This window comes from Pipistrellus hanaki, assembly GCF_964339955.1.
Source record: "Pipistrellus hanaki genome assembly, chromosome: 8".
NCBI lineage: Eukaryota > Metazoa > Chordata > Mammalia > Chiroptera > Vespertilionidae > Pipistrellus > Pipistrellus hanaki.
In genome coordinates, this window is record NC_140510.1 from 6,656,159 (window position 1) to 6,681,849 (window position 25,691).

General features: G+C 39.9%; 1 protein-coding gene across 1 annotated transcript in view; it reads left to right on the top strand.

Moving 5' to 3' along the window:
• CNTNAP5 (contactin associated protein family member 5) overlaps positions 1-25,691 on the top strand; it is a 777,193-nt gene that overhangs the window by 604,862 nt on the left and 146,640 nt on the right. Inside the window, exon 14 of the mRNA XM_084892213.1 lies at positions 19,385-19,541. Within this exon, the coding sequence (XP_084748339.1) occupies positions 19,385-19,541 (157 nt within the window). The remainder of the gene's footprint in view (positions 1-19,384; positions 19,542-25,691) is intronic.

Consider the following 25,691-nt stretch of genomic DNA (forward strand, 5'->3'; position numbering starts at 1 on the left):
AGTATATTAAATAGACTTTTCAGCTGTTAAATAGACTTTAAAAACAGTGTTTTATGCTTATAAGTTTGTTAGACTCATTGCTCTGGCAAGACTAAAATATTTTAACAATCAAACTTTGAATAAAATCACTCTTTGAATAAAACGTAGATTTACTTGCAAACCTCATTAAGCACCTTAAATGTTTCAATATTTATTATTATCTAATCAATCCAGTTTCTTTTTAAGTAAAGTGAAACCTGGTAACACAAATTTTGATGGAAAACCCTGGCAGAATGACTGGTAGCTATGATATTCACTTATCACCAGTGGGCAGATGCTCAACACAGGAGGTGCCCCTTGCTGGTCAGTGCTCAACCAGAAATTGGTCTTGCCAGCAGGCTTATGGTTGGTGAGCCCAATAGCAGCAGTGGGAGCCTCTTCCACCTCTAAGGCAGCGCTAAAGAGCAGCAAGCCTGACTTCTGGCTGAGTGTGCTCCCACAGGGGAAGTGCTGCTCAGCCAGAAGCTGGGCCCACAACTAGCAAGTGCAGCAGCAGTGTTTAGGACACCTCAGGGGATATCCGCCTACCTGCTTAGGCCTGAGATGGGCAGGTAGGTGGACATCCCCCAAGGGGTCCCAGACTGTGAAAGGATGCAGGCTGGGCTTAGGCACTACCCCTGCCCCCAGTGCATGAATGTTGTGCACTGGTCCTGCAGTATAGTTACAGATCTATAGACACACACATATATGTATAAATATAACTAAGAATCCATACATAATCTGATCTATGAAGATTCATAACAACACACTGTTGACTTGCAGAAAATTCTCATTGACCTTTTAGGCATAACTCCAACATAAATTGTTTATTAGCTTTTAAGACAAGAGAAACATTATTTTCCAAAGAAAGACAAGTGTACTAGAAAAAAAGATGACAAGACAGTAGGAAATTGTAATCACAGGCAAAAGTGTTCTTTTTTAAATATATTTTATTGATTTCAGAGAGGACAGGAGAGGGAGAGAAAGATAGAAACATCAGTGATGAAAGACAACTATTGACCAGCTGTCTCCTGTATACCCCCCTACTGGGGATAGAACCCACAACCCAGGCATGTGCCCTTGACTGAAATAGAACATAGGGCCCTTTAGTCCACAGGCTGACGCTCCATCCACTGAGCCAAACCAGCTAGGACAAAAAGTGTTCTTATTACTGTCTCCAGAAATGCAGAGTACATTCAATATTTGATCAAATACACATGGCAGCTTAGCTCAGTGGGCACTTCACTGAGGAGGATGTCAAATGAGCCCTGGGCACTCTGCCTCCACCATTTAGCCTCTCACTGTGTGTCAGGCACTGGGCCAACACCTATGCAGGATACAAGAAGGAGTGATGTCAAGCATGTGGCTCATGACATTTGGATGATGCTACATAGGGAACACATTGGACTGTGGAAATAAAGAGTAAAAATAGCAATGTCTTGAGCATGAGATACATTATGTCTCTCACAGAATGACCCTTTGTCCTCATTGTACTGCCATTCCCAAAAACCTGGACTTCTCTACATGATCCTGGGCACCTCAATACCATGTTCCCATAGAAACTGCTGCACAGAGGGAGCAAGGGTGGTCCCTGCCTTTAAAACACACATCGTTTATGCTTGTGTCCCACTGATCAGAACTTAGTCACATGGCTTTACCTTTCTGCAAAGGAGCATGGAAATACAATTTTTATCTGGATAATTGTTCTCCCCTAAAAATGCCATTGCTATAGAAAGAGGAAAAATGCATAAAAGGGAACAACTGCCAATCTAAGGTCCCTCATCTAATAGAGAAAGATGGACATGTACATGAATAAGCAGACACACAAAACGGCTTCTAAGTCTCCTCTGACAATACAAAATAATAATATAGTGGGAGGTTGGCCAGGTGTAAAGAAAAATGTGTGGGATGGCCCTAGCCAGTTTAGCTCAGTGGATAGAATATCAGCCTCCAGATTGAAAGGTCCTGGGTTTCATTCCAGTCAAGGGCACATGCCTAGGTTGAAAATAAAATAAAATGTAGGGATGCTCAGCTAGTGATTTAAAATCTTAAGTGTACCCCAGATAATCCCCATCCTACATAATAAATGAGTAAATATGCAAATTAACTCTGCTACATCCTCAAGTAATGTCCACAAGCCATGCCCATAAGCCAATCAGGAGCAAATATGTAAATAAACCCACCCAAGATGGCTACAGCCACAGAAAGATGGAGGGAGACTTGGGTTTCCTGGTCAATGAAGAAATCCAAGCATTCCACACACCCTGGCCAGCCCAGGCCTCTGCTTAAGGCTACAAAGTTTCAATTATAGAAGATACATTAGTCCTAAAATAAATGGCTGCCACCAAGGAGCAAGCAGAAGGCTTGGCTCCCCTCCAGACAGCAAAGTTTCAATTGTAGAATATTAATAAACCCCAGATACCAGAGCCTCCACTTGGGTCTCTGGGTGGCATGGCTGGCCTGTAAACCACCACAGGCCCCTTGCCCAGGTGCCCCACCCCCCAAGGGAACCCCCACTATGATCTGGGACATCCTTCACGGCAAACCAGCTGGCCCCTACCCATGCACCAGGCCTCTATCCTATGTAATAAAAGTGTAATATGCAAATTGACTATCACTCCAATACACAAGATGGCTGCCCCCATGTGATCAAAGATGTTGGGGGGGGACCAGGCCTGCAGGGGAGGGCAGTTAGAGGTAACCAGGCTTGCAGGGAGCAGTTAGACATCGATCAGGCTGGCATGGGAGTAGTTAGGGGGTGGTTAGGCTGGCAGGCAGAAGCTGTTAGAGATAATCAGGAAGGCAGGCAGGCAAGCAGTTGGTAGCCAGCAGTCCTGGATTATGAAAGGGAAGTGTGACTGCCAGCTTGGGCCCGATCCCACCAGGTAGTCAGACATCCCTCGAGGAGTCCCAGATTGGAGAGGGTACAGGCTGGGCTGAGGAACACCCCCCCCCCCCATGTGCATGGATTTTGTGCACTGGGCCTCTAATTGAAACATATAAGAACCTATTAAAAATGCAAGTTAATGTCTCATCTAAAACCAATCCTTCTAAGTCTTGTGAGAAATCACAGTTTAATGCTCATGTGTACTTTGATTTTGTTCCTATTTTATTTCTTAAATTTCTTGTTTTTTTTTTCCTGAAAAATAAAATCACCTTCACTCATAAATTTTTCCTCCCACCCCTATTGACAATTCTTTGTTGTTGTTGTTTCTTTACTGATTAAGGTATCACATATGTGTCTTTATATCCTCATTGTCCATCCCCCTCAATCATGTCCTCACCCCCTGGTGTCCATGTCCATTGGTTAGGCATATATCCATGCATACAAGTCTTTTGGTTGATCTCTCCTCCTTACCCTGAACCTGCCCTGCCTTCCTTCTGAGGTTTGACTATATGACCTATGCTTCTCTGTCTCTGGATCTGTTTATGTTCATTGGTTTATGTTGTTTATTATATTCCACAAATGAGTAAGATGATGTGATATATTTCTTTCTCTGATTGACTTATTTCACTTAGCATAATGGTCTCCAGGTCCATACATGTTGTTGCAAATGGTAGGAGTTCCTTCCTCTTTACAACAAGATAGTATTCCATCATGTATATATACCACATTTTTTAATCCACTCATCTGAGTATTGACACTTAGGCTGTTTCCAAATCTTAGCTATTGTAAATTGTGGTGCTATGAACATTGGGTGCATATATCCTTTCTGATTGATGTTTCTGATTTCTTGGGGTATATTCCTAGAAGTGAGATTACTGCGTCAAATGGGAGTTCCAATTTTAGTTTTTTGAGAAAACTCCATACTGTTCTCCACAGTGGCTGCACCAGTCTGCATTCCCACCAGCAGTGAACGAGGGTTCCTTTTTTCTCCACATCCTCACCAGCACTTGTCATTTGTTGATTTGTTGATGGTAGCCATTCTGACAGGTGTGAGATGGGACCTCGTTGTTGTTTTAATTTGCATCTCTCAGATGATTAGTGACTCAGCATGTTTTCATATGTCTCTTGACCTTCCTTATGGCCTCTTTCGAAAAGTGTCTATTTTTATTGGCTTGTTTATCTTCCTTTTGATAAGTTGTATGAGTTTTATGTAAATGTAGGAGATTAAACTCTTAGCAGTGATATCATTGGCAAATATGTTCTCCCATGCAGTGAGCTTTCTTGTTGTTTTATTGATGGTTTATTTTGCTGTGCAGAAGCTTTTTATTTTGATGTAGTCCCATTTGCTTATTTTCTCCTTAGTTACCATTTCTCTAGGAGCTTTATCAGTGAAGATATTACTTAGGCATATGTCTGAGATTTTGCTGCCTGTGGATTCTTTTAAGATTTTTATGGTTTCCCATCTTAAGTATAAGTCCTTTGTCCATTTTGAGTTTATTTTTGTGTATGGTGTAAGTTGGTGGTCTAGTTTAATTTTTTTTTTTTTGCATGTACCTGTTCAATTTTCCCAACACCATTTATTGAAGAGGCTGTCTTGACACCACTGTACTCTTGCCTCCTTTGCCTATTGACATTTTTTATGTTTAAATTATCCTCATATTCCTGCCAAGTTGCATACATGACCACCACCAAAAAGAAATTGATTTTAAAAAGTGAAAAATCTTCTATTTCTCCATACTGCTTCCATACTTCAATAGCAATTGGACATCTATGTGTAAGGACCCATGCTAGATATGGGGATGGCTAGCAAATAGGAGAAAAACATAATCACTTTTTTAAATGGGCAATTACTAGACAAAGAGTAAATAAGTATTGATTACCTGATAGATTTTTCTGGCATGGTACCTAGTTAGAATGAAAGGAAATAAAATTAGGATGTTGGGCTCTTTGAAATTTCCAACAACCTGTGGATAAATATTCATCTCTTGGGAAATTATCCTGCTCTGAAATAGGGCTGGGCTGGCAAAACATCTAGGGTATCCAGTGTAAATGTTCTCTGCCTGATTTCTTCCTTTTACTCATATCCACCCCCTGTCTGAGCATCCTGGGTATTTATCCTCTTCAACAAGGTTCCAAATCACTAGATGAGCACCCCCACACTTTATTTTCATTTGGCCAAGCTCCTGCTATGTAATTATTTTAATCAGGAGCACCATCTTCTATAACCATGCTAGCAAACGGTGCCATTTACAAAGCAGGGAGAAAAATTAAAATGGTTAGATTCCAATTTTATTTGCTGTGAAATGGATATTCAGAGAGAATAGAGAGGGGGAGGTGAGTTCTGTTCTGCCATACTGAGGCTCAAAGGCTGTTGCATTGGTACCATGTCTTATGAAGTTTTGATTTTTAGAAAGAAATTGTGTGACTTATGTTGACTTGGAATGTTATTCTCAAGAGCCAGGTCAGACACAAAATGTCAAGAACTATATAATTTCCCTCATATATGGAGCATAAAAGTGAAAGCAATAAATGAAGAACCAAGGAAAACAAAAACTCAAAGACAGACAATAATATAGTGGTTGCCAGAGGAAAAAGAAGTGTGTGTGTGTGTGTGTGGGGGGGGGGGGGAGTAGAAAAGGGTAAAGGGAGATAAATGGAGACAGAAAATTTGACTTTGGGTGTTGGGCACACAATGCAATATAATTATTTACTTGAAACCTATATAGTTTTATTAACCAACTAGAGTCCCAGTGCACAACATTCCTGTATTCAGGAGGAGGGAGTCCCTTAGCCTGGCCTGCGCCCTTTCACAGTTTAGGAGCCATCAGGGAGCAGGCCTACGCTGGCAGTTGGACATCCTTAGTGCTGCTTCCAAGGCGGGAAAGGCTCCTGCCACTGCCACTCAGCTTGCCAGCCTTGAGCTGGCTTCTGGCTGAGCAGTGCACCACTGTGGGAGTACACTGACCACCAGAAGGCAGCCCCTGCATTGAGCGTCTGTCCCCTGATGGTCAGTGCTCATCATAGCGACCAGTTGGTCCTCCATTCATTCAATTTGCATATTAGCCTTTCATTATATAGGATACCATCCCAGTAAGTTACTTAAAAAAAGAAGGAAGGAAGGAGGGAAGGAGGGAAGGAATGAAGGAAGGAAGAAAGGAAGGAAGGAAGGAAGGAAGGAAGGAAGGAAGGAAGGAAGGAAGGAAGGAAGGAAGGAAGGAAGGAGGGAAGGAGAGAAGGAGGGAAGGAAGGAAAAAAGGAAGGAGGGAGGGAGAGAGGGAGGAATTGTGGACTTTGTACCATTTTAACATTTAGGGGACACATAGTAGTGTTGAATGCCACAGGTTAGTGCATAGAATAGTTGCACTTGACTAGAGGCACTCAATAACTATTGGTTTTAATTGCTGACAATATAGACAAGGGTGAAATAAAACATTGTCTTGATATGGTGTTTCACAAACCTGGTGTGCATAGCGTCATCTGAAGACCAACCTGCTACAATGTTGACTTCTAGTCCTGTCCCCAAAATTCGAACTCAGCCAGTGTGGTGTAAGGCCCTGAAATCTGTAATTCAAGCACCGTATTTTCCAGCATATAAGACGACTTTTGAAATGAAAAAAAGTCAACCAAAAATCGGGGGCAAAAGACCAAAATTGCACAAAAATTACCTGCAGATCTTGATGGCAAAGTAAGTCTTTTCTTTGAAGTGGGGGGTAGTCTTATACCTATAGACCTAAACCTATGTTTTAACTGTAAAAAAAAAATCAGTGTGTCGTCTTATACGCCGGAAAATACGGTAATAGAAAGACACACTGTGCTACATTCTGTTTCAGCTCATACTGAGATGTCAACCTTAGAAGAGTATTGGGAAATGTAATGTCAGCAATGTGAGCCATGCTGGTTAAATTAACTGTGAATCTAAGGGGGATGAGGATAAAATGTTTGCAGATCACTCATCTTCAACAGGGGCATTGATTTGTTTCTCTTTATAATCTTATTTGATTAATTGTTCACAATGTTAATAGAAGATTTTACAGGTATCAATAATGTTCCATAGTAATATTTAGAAATGCTTTACGGTTTGGGATGCCCAAAGTTTCAAAAATCTTGTGAACGCCTTGAAGTTTGGATGCAGATTTATTTATATGTATGTCACATGTTGTATTTAAAGTTTATCGCTAAAGGTTGTTTCACACCTTTGTACCAAATCAAGTATAAGATTAACAGATGCAAAGAGGACAATGGTTTGATTGATCTCACCTAAATGCCTACATTTCCAGTTCTACCTCACTCTGCCCAAATGAAGTGAAACATAAAAACTTTAAATGAGAAAGATACAAAAATATAACAATATTATTACTTACTAGGCTCCTCCTTAGTGCTAGAAAGCTATCCCATCTGGATCTGTCCTTAGGGAAAGGTGACCTCTCTACTTTTACTATTGTACATAAGCCCACCATTCTACCCAGCAGGGGCAGGGGAGGAGTATAAAAACCGATCCAGCAAACTCTTCATTTTTCAGTAGAAGTTACAGTCAATTAATTTCCTTGACCCTTATTTCTCTTGTTTGTGTTTTGTGACATTTTCCAGTTATGTCATTATGTGTGAGAGTATAAACTATGGAAGGGAAAAGGAAAGAGTTCAAACTGCCCATTTGCTGGAACACAAACAAACAAAATCCACTACTGCTTTTAAATAGGCTGCTGCTACTGAACAATGCTGGTGGTTATGAGAGCTGAACTCAATCATATTGGATGTGATGGGTTTTCATTCTCAGTTTCCTTAGGGACCAAATATTTAGGCTTTTTGGACTCTGGAAACATTAAGGAACTGTTATGAGGTCAGTGACTTAAAGGAATGCATGGGTCATTCAAGGTCAAGTCAGTGATTTTGCTGAACACAAGTTACCCCGGGTCTCTCTACAGAAGGGACAGAGCCCTGTTGTGGGTGAGAGCGTAGGTGGATTGTGACAAGGCCAGCTTTACATTCAGAGTCTCCTATGTATTAATATACTTTGGGTAAATTGTTTAACCTCCCTGAGTTTCAGTCTCTCCAGCTACCTGGGTATAATAAAACTCCCCTTCTAGAATATTAAAAGTACTAAATAGAATGGCATATCTAAATCACCTCCTACAATTACTAGAAAATAATACATGTTTAAGAAGTGTTTAATTTGTTATTGTCTCCTGTGTTGTGCATGCACCATGGGGAATACACAGCTTTTTGATACTGTGCTTGACACAAAATAATGTTTGACAGGTGATGAGATTAAGTTCCTGTCTCTTGAGTGCATATGATCTATAAAAATAACAAGTGTCCCCATAAAGAGTGACTGATCAAGTAGTAAACTCATTATGGGATTGGAAATGGAGGGGAAAGCAAGTGTTATGATATCTGATTATTAAAAGGTACTTTTAAATGACATTTACTTTAACTTTATTTCTACATTGCAATCTCAAGATAGAAATTTGGAAGGCTTTTGCATAAGACTATTTTAAGTGTCTGCATAATAGTTCCTCATGGGATTATGTGACAATCTATTTAATTGTTTCTCTGTTGAAGGACCTTAGATTATATCTTTTTTTTCCCTCTGAATCATACCATGATACATATTCTTAACAAGAAAAAAAAAATAAAGATTGTTAGAAGTGGATTTGTAAAGTCTTAAAATATATTGACTGTCTGCTGGTGTAGCTTAATGGTTAAACATTGACTTAGAAATCATGAGGTCCTGTTCGATTCCTGGTCAGGCTCATGCCCAGGTTGTGGGCTTGATCCTCAGTGTGGGGCATGAAGGGGGCAGCCAATCAATGATTCTCTCTCATCATTGATGTTTCTATCTCTCTCCTTTCCTCTCTCAACCAAATAAAAATACATTTAAAAAATATTTCCAATGGTGTTCTGCAAAGTATGGCTTACTGGATATTTCTGCCAAGAATTTAGGTGAGTGTATGGCTAAGATTTCTACACGAAAACAAAAAATAAAATGAGGTAGGTCTTTGAAGCAAAGGCCTAGTGATTGGAATATTGGTGGGGGACTGTTTGTAGCTTTCTTTGCCTGGAACAGTATATTTCTTTGGGAAGAGTCATGGATAAGAAGGAAAGAATGAATTCTGAAACAAGTGAGATTCTCTTAGAAATTAATTAAAAATTATGTATAGGATAGCCAAATTAGCAGTGAGTATGAGATGTCAATGAAGCTCTTAGCTCAGACAGTTTTGAAACATTTGTGATCCAATGATCCCAAGATGTCTGGGTCTGTGTGTTGACCCAACACTTTGAAGCCAAGCACCAAAGTGGGACTTCCATTCCTCCTCCTTTGAGGAGGGTTTGTGCTGCCAGTCTTGCATTGAGTAAGTTATTACTTGTTTTCAGAGTGTGTATCTGAAGCATTTTAGCTGCTAAATATTGTCATTGAAGCTGTTGAAAGACCCAGTTTCCTCTTTTGAATATTTTTTAAAAACATGTGTTCCCATTTCCCCAGTCAAAGCTGAAGTCACATCTGGTTGTTTCTCCCAATTCTCAGCCTGCTTTGATGAGTCTACAGTGTACAATTGATGAAACCAGAAATAACTTAGCAGCTGATGGTACTTCAAGAAAAATTAAATTTTAGTCACAAATTTATAAATGAATTATAAAATGAACTTTTAAATTTTATTTCATTTATTTTCTTTTTTATTGTATTTATTTGGGTGATATATTTTAAGTTTTCAGATGACTACAACTTTTAGAGCTACTTTTAGTAGAGACCAGATCATGAGACATGAAGAAAAAAGGTAGAGCCAGGAATTTTACATCCCCAGAGTATGCCTGCGGGAGCCTTAAAATACAAACACAGCAATATCCAGAAATTAAAATGTTAACTTTAATGTGATACAGACATTTGCAATATGTTGTTGTGCTTTTCCTTTTCCCATGACAAAGTATATGATTTTTGTGCCAATGAAATTAGAATGCTAAATTCTTGAAGGCTAATGGTAAGTTTACATTCTACAGAATTGTACTGAAAATGTAATTTCTGAATCATCCTTTTTTCTCCTTTGATATATATTTAAGGTGGCAAATGGTGTTTTCTTCACGAACAACCTACATACTGTGATGCTGTCGCATATGCTGTGAACATTTGTGTGCTTCCATTGCCATCTTCCCACAACACCACTGTCACCGCCAATGTGTGAGGATGGCCCAGACAGAGGGAGGGCGTGATCCTACAGCCAAGCTGCCTCTGCCACTCCCTCCTCAGGCTGGCCCAGGCAGGCTTCTGTGCTCAGTATTGGCAGACAGATTTCTGCTTGGCTTATCTGTAAAAATCAAACAGAGTGTGAGAAGCAGACATGAGGCAATCAAAAGCAAAAACCAAAATAACAGAGGACAGTTATAAAAACACTCAGGCAAACAAATTTGCCTTGACCTATTCCCTTTCATGAATACCTTACCCCTTTTAATAAATAATGGTCATTGGGATTTTCATTGACTGTGTTAGGAATTTTAAAGTTCAAAACCCAAAAATTAGGGAAAATCCTAAATGGTACTGATTTAGTTTACTAGGGCTGCTATGACAAAATACCACAGATTGGGTGGCTTAAAAACAGAATTTTTCCTCTCACAGTTCTTAAGACAAAAACTCCAAGATTAGAATGTTTTTGTCATTCTGAGACATCTGCTGTTGGCTTGCAGATGTCCATCTTCTTGCTGTATCCTCACATGGTCCTTCCTCAGTGTGTCTGCATCCCCAGTGTCTTCAGAGGAAGAAACCTTAGAAAGACACCAGTTCTATTGGATTAGGATAGCACCCTAAGAGCCTCATTTCAACTTATATGCTTCTTCAAATATATTATCTCCAAATAACAAGACAAGCTGAGGTATTTGGATTTGGTATTTCAATATGTGAATTTTGGGGGACACAATTTATCCCTTAACAGGGGAAAAAGATTACACATTTTATCAACTAGTTAATACTATTTTCTGAGAGTCTCATGTGTTCAAATCACCAGCACAATGATGTGGAGCAGGGACATAAAGCTGAAGAACCCAACTTTCTCTTGCTTTCCCTTCTCCATCTTGGATAAACAGGATGGACAGTGACTGCATTGTCTCACCTGTTCTCTGAATCATTGACTCTAATTTAAAGCAACATCCTGTATCACAGGCCCTGATCTGAGGGTACATTCTCAGTGCTTTTATCAAGCACTTGCCCAAAGTCCAGCGCAGAGAAGCAGTATTAGGGGAGGAGAGGGCCTTAGGAAGGGCATGAAGTCAACCTTTTCCTTAATTTCACTCTTGGGAACAAGCCAGCAATTTAAAAACTAACCTTTAACAATAATAAATTTTCTCATCAACATTAGTCCTTCTTTTTCCAAAGGGTCTCAGATAACTTCCTCCTTACTATAAGCCCTCCAAGAAATTCTTTCATATCACATTCTCTTTGTGGATATTGAGGACATTTTCTAGTAGATTACCATGTGTCCTCCTAGGAGATTTCTCACATGAAAACTTACTTACCATACTAAGTATTAAACAATCTTTTACCTTGATTAAGAAATAAGATTTCTTATTTTTGTAAGAAATGCATGTTTCTTTAATAATTTTGCTTACAAATTAGAAATTAAAAACATAATTTATTTCAACAATTGTATTTTCAGTTATTAGAACTATTCTAATAAGTACCTTACCATTAATTTATTGATCATTTTCTTTTCAAAAATAATCTGAAATCAAATAAATGAATTGATACATGTAATAGACCTATGGTACCCTTTTATTTTTATCTATCATGGGATTAGGTTTTATAGGTTTCATATATGTATTAAAATTATTATTGGGGTTTGGAGCTAAGAGATCAAAATTAAAATTTTCCTTCCTGTGTTATCTTAGGAATCTTATTAATCCTCTATTAGCTTTACTTTACCCATAAAATTAGAACAAAATTTTACATAGAGTTGTTGGAATGGTAGAAGGTGACACATTATGTGAAACTTATTTTGAATGAAGAGTGTAGATACCTAACTTCACTTCACTGGTTGGGAAACAGAAATGGTGGTGGATGTATTCAAAATAAGAATAACTTGCCGAAACCGGTTTGGCTCAGTGGTAGAGCGTCGGTCTGCAGACTGAAAGGTCCCTGGTTCAATTCTGGTCAAGAGCATGTACCTTGGTTGCAGGCACATCCCCGGTAGGGGGTGTGCAAGAGTCAACTGGTCGATGTTTCTCTCTTGTCGACGTTTCTAGCTCTCTATCTCTCTCCCTTCCTCTCTGTAAAAAGTCAATAAAATATATTTCAAAATAAGAATAACTTTATAGTTTTCCCCTTGAACTATATTCTTCACTTTACATGAGCCACCCTTTCCTCTAATTTCTACATGCTCATTAAAATTCTACTTCAAAATTATTTCATTGTAAATTGTATTAAAGGTCATGTTTAACCATTTCTTCTCATCTGCCACATTTCAAAGGTCCCAATGGCAGGGTCCGTACTTATTTCATATTTTTATACTCAAACTAGATTAGCATCTTGTCCATTGTAGGTCTTGTAATGTCATTTTGTTAAATGCACGAATGAACTGGTGTGTGAAGACCTATCTTTATGGTGATTTCTTTATGCCACACACAGTTATAATAAGCACACACAGATGTGTACTCCTCTGCAATGATCACTAAAGTGACAAAATATACAATGTTTTTAATTATGGCACAAAATGCCAAAGATTAATATACCTATGTAGAGATTAATGGCATTATAATCATATTTATTTCTGTAACCAGTTCTTTTCTTTAATGTCATCTGTGAGAAATGCTTCTGTGCAAACCAACCTTCCTTCCTCCCTCCATCCCTTTCACCCTTCCTTCCTTCCTTCCTTCCTTCCTTCCTTCCTTCCTTCCTTCCTTCCTTCCTTCCTTCCTTTCTTCCTTCATCTCTCTCTTCCTTTCTTTCTTTTTGGCATTTAGTCGTTGGCTTATTTAGCAAAAATCTATTTACTTCCTAGGCCAAACCAGGAACATTCTACATGCTGAGTGCATAGTCATGAACAAGACTTAAAAAGCCCTTGCTTTCATGCTAATGAGGGATAACATATATGGAACATGTTTTATATATATATATATAAAGCACAGTTTCAGGTAATGGTAAATATTGCTAAGAAAATAATGGAGTGACTTCAGATCCTTTTAAATAGGGCCAGTGCGGGAGAGATGAGATGTAATTTCAGGACCCAATGATATAAACAGTCAACCTCTGGGAAATCCCACGGGGAGAAGGACTTGGGAAGAAAGTGGCACCCACAGAAGAGCATATGTGAGCGGCTGTGGGAGGTCAGTGCAGTGGCATGGGCTGGAGAGTCAGGGATGAGGCTGAGAGGGGTCTTAAAGCCATAGTGGAGAGTTGGGACTGCACTGCTGTAGTGGGTAACACTGGAGGGTTTTCATCAGAGAGATAACATATCTGATCCAGACTTCACAATCGTAGGCTGCTGTTAGGATTCAGAATAACTTTGGGGGCTGGAAAATAATAGAGGCAAACATTTTACCTTTGAGGCTGTTGCAATCACCTAAAAGAGATTGCTGTGGCTTTGGCTAGATTATGTTGAGGTACCTTTGGCCAGTAATTTATCCTCTACCCAACGCCTTTCTATCCACATGTGTAAATGGGGTGGAAGTATTTTTCTTAGGTAGAAACTGAGTGAACTAGGATATAAAAAGTGCTTAAAATTGCCTGGGATATTTTAGATGCTCAGTAAATGCTGGACTTTTTAAAATTAAGGTTATCAGTGAAAACAGATACACTAGCTTTCGTACCCAGATACATTGCAATTCTCTATTTCTAAGACTGTGTGTATACATTGGGTATTTTCTGTTACTTTTCATTGTTTTTCACTATATTCAGTATAGCTATGGTAATAGCAGTGTCCCACCTCAAGTTTCAGTGTCTTTTAACTCACGGTTTCCTTCTTCCATTACAAGTTTTCCCCATTATAATTTGATGTGGCTTTGAGAATCTTGTTCCGTTCTTGTTGCTCCAAAGCTGGAAACCACTGCTTTTAAGTTTGCCACATCAGAGAAACTTTGTGGCAAACTAAAGATATTATACCAATGCTGCAGTGTTCAAGTAGTACAATCAGCTTCCACAAATGTATAGCAACTGGTCATTTTTCCTAACTGATTATTTCCACCTGCAAGCCTAGCATTACCTCCATATGCTTTTAGCACATTAAAAGCTAAAAAAAGTGTGAGTTTCTGTGGATGTGGGTTTGGAGGATAGAAGCCATGCAGTGGTAGCCTAGAGGTCGAGATCCTTGGGCCTACGGTTTTCCTCAGTTCTCTTTGGACTTTGAACAAGTCATTTCATATTGGTAGAATTTTTATTATAGCTCTTCAAATAAAATACACTACCAAAATGCAAAATACTATATAATGAAGAGGTGATATGCAAATTAACTACCACTCCAACACACAAGATGGCTGCCATAACATGGCTTGCAGAGGAGGGCAGTTGTGGATGATCAGGCCAGCAGAGGAGGGCAGTTAGGAGGGACCAGGTCAGCAAGGGAGGATAGTTGGAGGCAATAAGGCCTGCAGGAAGGGCAGTTAGGGGTGAGCAGGCTGGCAGAGAGCTGTTGGGGGGAATCCAGGCCTGCAGGAAAGGGTAGTTGGGGATGACCAGTCTGGCAAGGGAGGGCAGTTAGGGGTGACCGGGCCAGCAAGGAGGGCAGTAGGGTATGGCCAGGCTGGCAGGGGAGAACAGTTAGGGGTAACCATGCTAGTAGGGGAGGGCAGTTAAAGGTGACCAGGCCAGCAAGGGAGGGCATTTAGGGGCAATTGGGCTGGCAAGGGAGCCGTTAGACATCAATCAGGCTGGCAGGGAAGTGGTAGGGGGTGATCAGTCTGGAAGGCAGAAAAGGTTAGGGGCAATCAGGCATGAAGACAGGCAAGCAGTTGGGAGCCAGCAGTCCTGAATTGTGAGAGGAATGTCCGATTGCCCATTTAGGCCAGATCCCACCAGGCAGTTGGACAACCCTTGAGGGGTCCAGATTAGAGAAGGTGCAGGTTAAACTGAGGGACTCACACTCCCCCTGTGCATGAATTTCATGCACCAGGCTTCTAGTGTTGTATTCTCACATGAAAACTTAAACAATGCAAATAGAATCATTTAAGTTAATTAATTTTTGTCTTTCTCTTTGTCTAACCATGAAGGGTCTGCATGGTACATTGTGAAGAGGTTTGTCTAGTTCAGCTTTAAATTACCCCAGCAAAGTGACTTTTATCATTTGGTTTGAAAGATGTATCATTAATCTTTTCTGCCCTCCCCCCTTTATGGGCTCATTTTAATTAAACAAGCAGGGAGAAGATAATATTATAAAAACATTATAAAATGTTAACTTCTAATGTCATTTATGAGCTCTTAATCACACTTATGTTTTTGTTTAATGATCCTGACCAGACACAATGAGACCAAGATTACTATGATGAACATCTACCTTTATTTCTGATATGGATGAGGTGGTTTTCCTTTCTGATTAAATATTTCCTTAGAAAGATATTCTATTTAGGTAGAAAGAGTATATATAAAATGTTTCCTTTAGCAGCCAGAATCTTCTTTACTAACCAGTGTTTGATGGTTTATATTTTGATCCTGCAATGAGACAGTTTGCAGCAATTACCTATATTCCTTTGGCCTTCTAACTTCTATGGTGTCTTTCTCTGCTGTTGTTTTAGTCCCCCAATGCTTAACTTCAGTCAATGAAGCGGGAAATCTTTGGTCTGTGCAGAAATCTCATTCTTTCAAGCAGGTGCTTGATAATACTGCTATAGTGCATATGCATATAAACCAATTGCAAGGGCTGAAAAGAATATAAATATTACAGTGTTCAAGTCTAGTGTTTCTAATGAGTAAATAAGCACACCATCGTGACCCTAAGTTCTCCTCCAGTGTGATATTCACCTGATAGATACAGTAAAACAGTTCAAGGAGAGAAAAACCACAGTGTCATATAGAACACCTAAGGATAGGCCCAAACTGCCTATACTTCTGATTCTTGTGCTCACATTGCTGATCAGAAGGGAAGCACTTGCTCATGAGACACGCTGAGGCCCAGGCAGGAGAAGCTGAGGGTATATGGGACACGTTCCCTGGTCTGTCAGAGAAGTTCCCTGGGACCAAGTGGAAACACGCATGCCCCTGCTGTCTAAACTTTGAGCTTACATCCTATCATCTCTGTCCTCATTCCAAGAGGCAAAGCAATAGTAAGATCACATCCAACACCAATGGGGCAGGGATATTTGCTATTGCCATTAACCACTATACTATATAATTTTGGATTAGTCTAGACATTTTTGAAGTGGCAAAAAAAACAACAACTTTTGTTGGCTTATTGAGTTTACCAGAATCTAAGGCTATGATCACACATCTAATAAACTTTTAAAATATATATATATATATTTATTGATTTTTACAGAGAGGAAGGGAGAGGGATAGAAAGCTAGAAACATTGAAGAGAGAGAAACATCGACCAGCTGCTTCTTGCACACTCCTCACCAGGGATGTGCCCACAACCAATGTACATGCCCTTGACCAGAATCGAACCCAGGACCCTTCAGTCTGCAGGTCGATGCTCTATCCACTGACCCAAACCAGTTTCGGCTAAACTTTTAAATAAAATAAAGAAAATTAATGACATCAAAATTTCAGCATAGTGGCACCATCTCTAACTAATTTACAGACCTTTCCAGCTCCAGTCTGGTTTTGTTTGGAATTATGCATGTGATGTTTATAGCAATGGGAAGAGACTGTAGCTATAGTTATCTCTGGGAAGCCATTGCACTTCCTGTTTCTCAGGTTATCAGTCTTTGAATATTGCAAGGTTATAGAGGGATTTCTAATTTGAATTCTGTTTCACATCTTGTAGTGATTAAGCCATAAAACTGTATAGCTAGCCTGCTTTATGATGTCTCCTAAATTTTCTTACATTAGGGAAATTATAACTTGAATTAAGCATAGACAGTTTGGGCTTATTGTTAGGTGTTCTATATGACACTGTGGTTTCTCTATCCTTGAACTGTTTCACTATACCTATCATGTAAATTTCACACTGGAGGAGAACAAAATGGTGTGCTTGTTCACTCATTAGCAACACTCCTAGATTTGACCACTGTGATGTTTATATTATTTTCTAAAACTCTTCATATAAGAGTTAATATAGACTCAAATTTCTGAGGTCAAAAGTGAGAAAGAGCATATTGTTCCTGTTTCTCCTTCACCTCTCTCTCTCTCTCTTTCTCCCTCTCTCTCTCTTTATACACACACACACACACACACACACACACACACACACACACACACTTCCTCCCCAAACTCAAAATCCCCTTATAAGATAGTCTAGACCCACATGAGGCTCTTTGGTCCCTTGAGTGTGGCTCTTCCACAAAATACCACAGCCTGGGAGAGTCTGGTTTGAAGAATTAGCATTAGAAGAAGTTTAAGTTTAAAAATTTTGGCTCTCAAAAGAAATTTCAATCGTTGTACTGTTGATATTTGGCTCTGTTGACTAATGAGTTTGCAGACCACTGGTCTAGAATATGCAGTATTCTTTGCCACAGCTTTGAGAACTCTGTTCCATGTTTATGTTGCATTATCTTCTTGAGGATAATTAGAATAGTCATAGGCTGGGGAGCTAAGTGGAGGGAAACACACCCAGAGGTCTCTGTGCAGAGCCCAGGGCTGGAGAAGGGTGCAGAGCTTCTGACTTCCTCACTGCACTGGTTAGGAAGGAGAGCCTAGCTCTGCTGAAATGGCCCATGGAGTTCTCTGGTAACAGTCACTATCCACAAACCTGAATACACACACTCCGTGAGGTCTGCTATTCCAAGTGTGTTAAATTATGATTCTGCACAATTTTCTGTTTTGATTTGTTTGTCCACAAAATTAATTTGTTTAGCCATTTTAAAACTTGAGGAATAATTCAGGTCCTAGTAGATGGACATAAAAAGAAAGTAAACATTTAAAATGAATTCCAGTTACAGGGCATATGTTTTGCCTCTCAATTTGCAAGTTGTCTGCAATAAAACCAGACATGCTGTGGTTATCTCCTTGGATCCTGGAGTGAGGAGATCTCTAAGGTTCTAGTGAACAATGCTGACATTAAATTCTGCTGTGATATTATTATTGTGTATAGATATATTTTTACTTTAGAGAATATAGGAAATTATCTACCACTTGAAATTGTCTTAGTTACCTCTTGTCACTTAAATCCACATATATGTATTTTGCGGAAAGGCTGCAAGTTTTTTCATCATTAATTACGTCCCCACATGGGCAGTCAGGCATCACTTGAGGGGTCCCAGATTGGAGAGGGTGCAGGCTGGGCTGAGGAACACACACACCAGTGCACAAATTTTGTGCACTAGGCCTCTAGTCCTTTATAATAAAAGGCTAATAAGCTAAGTGCCCAGTCGGCCAGTTGACCGTTCAACCAATCAAAGTATAATATGCTAATGATATGCTAAGGCTGCTCAACTGCTCTCTATGATATGCACTGACCACCAGGGGGCAGATGCTGGGGTTTGGCCAAACCATCCAAACTGAGCAAGATGTCTGGACACACCCTTAAGAGCCCTTCCATAGTATCACCTAGGATGGGTTTTTCTTTTCCTGCCCTGTGGCTATTGGGAATGGTCAGCTCCTCTCAGGAAAAATGGCTGTTTTGATTTGGGCACATACAAATGACCAAATGCAGGACTTTTTGCTATTGCTTTTCCATCTCTCCCTGCAATGCTTCCTACCCTAGACTCTCTTTAGGCACCTCAAGTCTGTGTCTTCCTCCCTGCACCAAAACCTCAGGTGAGTAGCTGCAAATGCAAACTCCTAGGTTCTGGGTTTAGAGAGAAAAAAGAAAAACAGCAAACCACAACTTTTTCTCCTATCTACCATTTCTAGACTCTGCTGCCACCAGCAGCCCTGCCACTTTCCATGCTGACTGTCACATGGGCTATGGCTAGAGGCTCCGGTGCTCTGGGCTATGGAGGCCAGCCTGGGTTCCCTGTCTGTCTTCGGAAGGAACAGATCCTCCCATGGCCCAGCGCCCCCTCCTCTCTCTGAGGCGTGCTGCTCCTAGGACCTAACCCTTTCTACTATAAACATCTAACAGTCTGTAGATGTTTTCTGTATTGGCTATATCTACAAATGTATATGGATATATATATCTATCTTATATATATGTGAAGATCACACACACACACACACATATACATATATATATATATATATATATATATATATATATATATAGAGAGAGAGAGAGAGAGAGAGAGAGAGAGAGAGAGAGAGAGGAAGGAAGGAAGGAAGGAAGGAAGGAAGGAAGGAAGGAAGGAAGGAAGAAAGAAAGAAAGAAAGAAGAGGATATGCACATTCTTTATAACATGTTTATCTGTGTTGTGACACCTGCTGGGTTATTTCTGGCTTGCTCCCTGAGTTTTGAAATACTTGTGTTTCAGATGGAGTCCCCTTCACCTGGTGGACGGGCCGGTCGAAGGAAAGGCACCCTTACTGGGGAGGTGCTCCTCCCGGAGTGCAGCAGTGTGACTGTGGCCTGGATGAGATCTGCCTGGACATTCGACACTTTTGCAACTGTGATGCTGACAAGGACGAATGGTAATGGGATCGTGGCCTTTCTGCAGGTGTGGGGAAAGTACAGCCATTCACACCTAACATTTTCCCCAGGAGAAAAGGACATAGATGAGAAATTCAATATACACTTGGCTTCCTAATGATTGTGATAGTTTTTAACTGTGAAAATTGCCAGTTCTAGTGCTTGTAAGGCTATCGCTGAGATTTGTGAAAAGCACATTGTTCTATCATCTCTTCTTTATATTCTGGCCATTTTGTTTTTAAAAAATAATGAAATGTAATATTTAGTTTTGTGATTTAGTCAGAGTTTCTATAATATTTTTGGAGGGAGGTTGAAAGATGATATGGATTGTAATCACATAGACTGTTTTTCTTCTCCTTTTGCCCACTACCTTAGTTACCAGCTAAGTCTATTACTGCCAATACAAATAAGCAAAGGAAGTTGATATTTATTGAGCATCTATTTAATCCCTCAACAACATATTAATTCCTTATAATTTTTTCACTTTGCATCCTAAGGTAGAGGAATGTGCATTGCAGAGAAGTTAAATAATGCTCTCAAAGTCACACACTCACACACACACACACACACACACACACACACACACACTATTAAGGGTCAGATGCAGAATTTGCAACTTAGGTATGGCTAGCTGAGGTCAGAGTCTCTCCTATTGTACAAGTTACCTTTGCCAGATACAGGTTAGTTTTAGTTTATAACAGGTCCATAACATCTACTTTTACTTTGTTCTTCAGATGAACTGTCTATTTTTCAATGCGCTAATTATGAAAAAACGCACAGAACACTTCTGAATTCATTTTTGTTTTGACTGAATTTAAAGCACTTTTTGGGTTTACCTTTAAATTTCACTTGTTTCATCAAATGCTGCTCAATATAATTAGCTATTGCCATGTCAAGCTGCTTTCAATCCAGTGAAAATATAAATACTTTTCCTTCACTGTTAAGCACTGTTTTAAATGAAATTTAAGATTGAATCAAAACCTCAGTTCTTCAAGGAGAGAGCAAACATTTGGTCCCATCAGGTCCTGCTAGATGAACCGCCTCTTCAGAATGCTGCAGGCTGCCAGGCCTGAGCCCAGGGGCCTGTGTGCTTCTCCAAACCTGGAATCCTGATAGGGTTAATTCAGGTGAAGCTGACTGCAGGGAGGATGGGCAATCTCATTTGGGCCCTCCTTCCCCCTGCAGTGGCTTCTATCACAGCAGCATGGATTCCTGCAAATCAACTGGTGACTCTGCTAATACTTTATCACTCAAGACTCACTCCTGCACAGTATGACTCAGGCATAGCCAGCTGAATAGACGGGTTTAGGAGACATTTGGGGAGAAAGTACTATAAATTGCATCTCCAAGCTTGAGAGCTATCTGTGAAAGGGTGGGATGGATGTGTTGTCAGGAAAACAGGTTTAAAACCCTCTGTAACCAGAAGCTTTAATTCACTCATTTCTTATTATTTAATTACCATTAAGCATGGATAACATTAGAAAAGTACAGATTTGCAATCTTGAATATAAATAGCTTTACTTCATTTTGTATAATCAGAGAAGTTGATATGGGAAATAGAATATGAGGAATTATTGAGAAGGAGAAGTGCTCTAATTACCTTCAACTGTCCCTCTGTTTTTGTTTGAATTCTTGATCTTTGCTCACTGTTTCATTTCCTATGGCATAGCCTTTTTCTAAGAGTTAGTCCTTCTGTGCTGCCTTTGTGCCTTCCCTTCCATGGGACCAACTGACCAGGGCTGAGCTTAATTTCCTGAGCACTGGGAGGCAGTGTTGGAAAATGATACCACATCACTTGAAAGTGGAAGATTAGACCATCTTTTGGAAATGCCTCCACACTCTCTTCTCCAGAACTTTCAGCTGATCATCTCTTATACTCGGGTTTCAGGCCCTCCTTGGACTTGCTCACTAATTTAATACCCTTTGGACCCCTTACCTGTTTACTTAACTTCATCATCTAGGCTTTGCTCATAACTCTTCAAAATGTCTTTTCCCTAAACTCTGGGCCTATCAATGCCTCTACAATATTGCGGTTACGGCATATGTCATAACTCTTTCCATGTTTTATAGAGCCAAGGAAACAGCCCCATCATCTGCTACTTTCTGTGGAAAGATCTCTGGGGGAGAATCACCATTTAATTTTAGGTGTAAGTTTTGGTCAACAACCAACCTACCAAGGATCCAGATAAGTGATCTAAACTTTGTAAAGTAAAAAATGATCTAAACTCCCCTCATGGGGACATGCTGTACATTTCAGGGAAAAATCTAGTTGAGATCCGGAAGTTTCTTCTATCATTGTCATGAGGGGACAGAGGCTGAGATTCTGATTTAACTCCTCTGGTTTACATTCATTGTCCTTGGACAAGACATAGTTTGTGATAAACGATTCCACGAAATAATTTGTTACAGAGCAATTGTGTGCACTGCTCTCTTTGACATTTACCACATGTTTGCTGAGTTCCTGCTCTGTGCCAGCCAAGCAGTTCTCTGCACAGAGAAAGCAGGCACATGATCATCTCTGCCCTTGAGGAGAGTGTGGAAAAGTAGAAAATAAAAAGCTAGTAACAGCAATAAATGGAACAGTGTGATGGATTCGGTACTAAAAAGAAGCACAGTTGTGCTCATACCTGGGGTGGATATGGGCTGGGATAACTAGGTTTCATAGACAAGTGGTTAGTTAGATTTTGAAGGACCAGAGTTAGCTAAAGTTAGTTTAGTACAGGTTGATGGAACCTCCATGTATGCAGACAGGGAAACATGAAATAATATGAAAAGTACTACTTGCTCCAAACACAAGTAAATTGAAGTGTTGTTTGTTTGTTTGTTTGTTTTCTCCACTTTTCATTTGGGGAACTTAAAAGAAATGAACCCAACCAGTGGTCAAGGGCAATAGGGGGTGGGGGCATGAGGGGAGAGTGGGGGATTGAAATGGGAGGTTGAGGACAAATTTGTGATACCTTAATCAATAAATAAATTAATTTTAAAAAGAAAAAAAATGAAGGCAGGAAAGAAAGTTGAATCCAAAACATGAAGCTCCTCGTATGTGAAAAAGCAATGAAATAACAATGAGACATTCAGATGTGAAACATGGCAGAGGCTTCTGGAAATGCATTTATTTTTTTATTCTATTCAACTCTGTTATTCAGACCATAAAGGGAAGTACAAAACCTAATACAATTGTGAAACAGTTAACCATGTTCCTTAACATTTTTCAACCTCATTCCTGGATAACATGTGGACAAGGTGGCTTTCCATTTATTTCCATTTTTTCAAACATTTTTTCATGTACCTATAAATATCACTGGCATTCTGCAAGATCCTAAGAAACATCAAATATATTTATCTTATAAATTTTTTCAAATTCTTGCTTTAGGTAAAGTTAATCAGAAAACTGATTTGGGCTACTATACCATATAATAGATAGCAGTTTAATATATTACAACTCCTAAATAATGTTGTCTTTTAAAAATGTTACCTGTCATATTCTGAATTATTCTTATTACTTAATATAATATATCTCATTTCTCATATAATAATCCCCCAAATTCTTGAGTTTATTTTTTCCCCAGAAAAGGACACAGAGGCTCTGAGATAAGTGGCTTGGGTAAGGTCACATGATTGAAAGGGTAGAGACGAGTTCTAGCTGAATTCAAGGGCCTCTTGCTGACAGCATCAGAGGAGCCATGGCCAGTAAGGATGCCAGGGAGCCCTCTCTCAGGCTTCTCAAGTCAGGACGTGGCAGCCTGTGTGTTTCGTTTTGTCTGTCAGGCTGTTCAGGGAGCCACACCAGTCTTCCAAGTCTCTGGTAATTGATAATACTTTATTCTGGTTTAATAAACTGCCATAACTGAATAAAAAAACTTGCTGCCAAACGTATTTTTAATTTTTTAAATATATTTTTTATTGATTTCAGAGAGGAAGGGAGGGAGAGAGAGGTAGAAACATCAATGCTGAGAGAGACTCATTAATTGGCTGCCTGTTACACAACCCCCACTGGGGATTGAGCCCACAACCCAGGCATATGCCCTTGACTGAAATCAAACCCAGGACTCCTCAGTCTGCAAATCAATGCTTTATCCACTGAGCCAAACCAGCCAAGGCATATATTTTAATGACACCCAAGTAAATAAGGAAAATGAATGTGTTGTGAGGGTGAAAGTGTGGCAGCTCATAGGATGGAGATGGATAAAGAGAGAGAAAAAAATGTCGCCCAATGAACACCAAAAACACACATTTTTCCCTAAAAAGAAAAGCTAGCTAGATATCTAAATCAGTGTACCATGGAGTCACTTTTCCAGGGGTTTATATCCCAGCCAAAGAATTAAACAGGAAGAAAAAACATTAAGAAAACTTGTAACAAATAACAATTTCATAATCGATGATTGCAAAAGAACTTCTGTTCAATTTAGTGATTCAATCTATAGTGATTCTCCATATTGGGTGATTTCTGATACAGCCCCTTCAGAGTGATGGACTGCTTGGAGTAGGAAAGAAAGCGGTTGATAGATTCAGCCTAGAGATAGTACAGGCAAGTTTCAGACTGTGTGGGAAATAGAAAATCAGACATCCATCTAGAGATTCAATGGAGGATTGTAGATGAACGAGGGATACAGAGGATGATAGTGCAGGGATACAGAGGATGGTTCCACACGGATACAAAGAGTGATTGCAGCTGAATATGAGGGATGATAGCGGAGGAACACAGAGGATTGTACAGAGATACAGAAGGAGGTTATCCAGGGATAGAAAGGATGCTGTTCGGGGATAAAGATGGTGTTTGGAGTGACAAATTGGAAGGCCCAGGTACATGTTCCAAAGTGTGCCACTTGGGGATGGGCCAAATAGGGAGTTTTCTCACCCAAACCTCGCAGTAGTACTAACGTGAAGCTCTCTTAATAGCCGAACGTCCTTTTATTTACTTATAAGAATATACAGACAAATTTATTTGAATTTCAGTACCTTAGTTATTTGCCTTTTGCTCTTCCTTCCCTTTTGTATGAAGTGATATGGCTTAAAACATGATATAAGGTTTGAATTCTGGTAGCGGGTTTAAACGTTTTGCTTGGATTACTTTTATCCTGGCTATCAAATAGTGGTTAGAAGTGCTTATTAGCCTCCAACAGTTTTCTTTCTATACATTTGCCTTCCATATTTATCATTGGAAAACTCAGGTCTAATCCAGAATCAGGAACCTTGACTTCCATAAAGGCCCTTCAGTCTCTTCACATGAGATTTAATGAGACAGTACAATTAGGAGGATGTTGCTGGATATATCCAAAGGGTTAAGGGCTTTGCTGTTTTATCACAAAAGCTCTTTTTAATATATATATATATTAGAGGCCCAGTGCACGAATGTGTGCGCCAGTGAGGATCTCTTGGTCTGGCCTTTGGGATCGGGCCAAAACCGGCTCTCCAACATTCTTTTAGAGGTCCCAGATTGCAAGAGGGCACTGGCCAGGCTGAGGGACCCCACTGATGCATGATTGTGGCCAGGAAGGGACGCAGGAAGTTGGCCAGCTTGGAGGGGACTGCAGGAGTATTCCAGGGTGTGTCCAGCCTATCTCGCTCAGTCCTGATCAGCCAGACCCCAGCAGCAAGCTAACCTACTGGATGGAGCTTCTGCTCCCTGGTGATTAGTGCACATCATAGAGACTGGTCAACCATTCGACCTGGTGGTCAGTGCATATCTTAGTGAGCAATTGAATGGCCTTAGCATATCATTAGCATATTGCACTTTGATTAGTTGAACAGCTGAATGGCCAACCAGACCCATAGCATATTAGGTTTTTATTATATACTATAAGCACGGTGCACAAAATTAGTGCATGGGAGAGGGGGGCTCTCTCAGCCCAGCCTGTACCCTCTCCAATCTGGGACTCCTCAGAGTAGGTCTTTCATGCAATAACTGTTAAATGAATTTAATGAGAAAAATAATAAAAGAGTTATTTGCTTTCTCCCCATACTCTCTTCCTAGTCAAATGCATCCTCGACTTGGTAGTCTGCTTTTTATTCATTATTTTTTCACTTCAAGTATATATCCTGAGGCAATGTAGTATTGACTTAATTACACTAATGATTCCATGACTGGATTTCAGATTGCTTTTAGATAGAATGTTTGTGGCGCATCTGATTAGAGAGAATAAAAGACATTA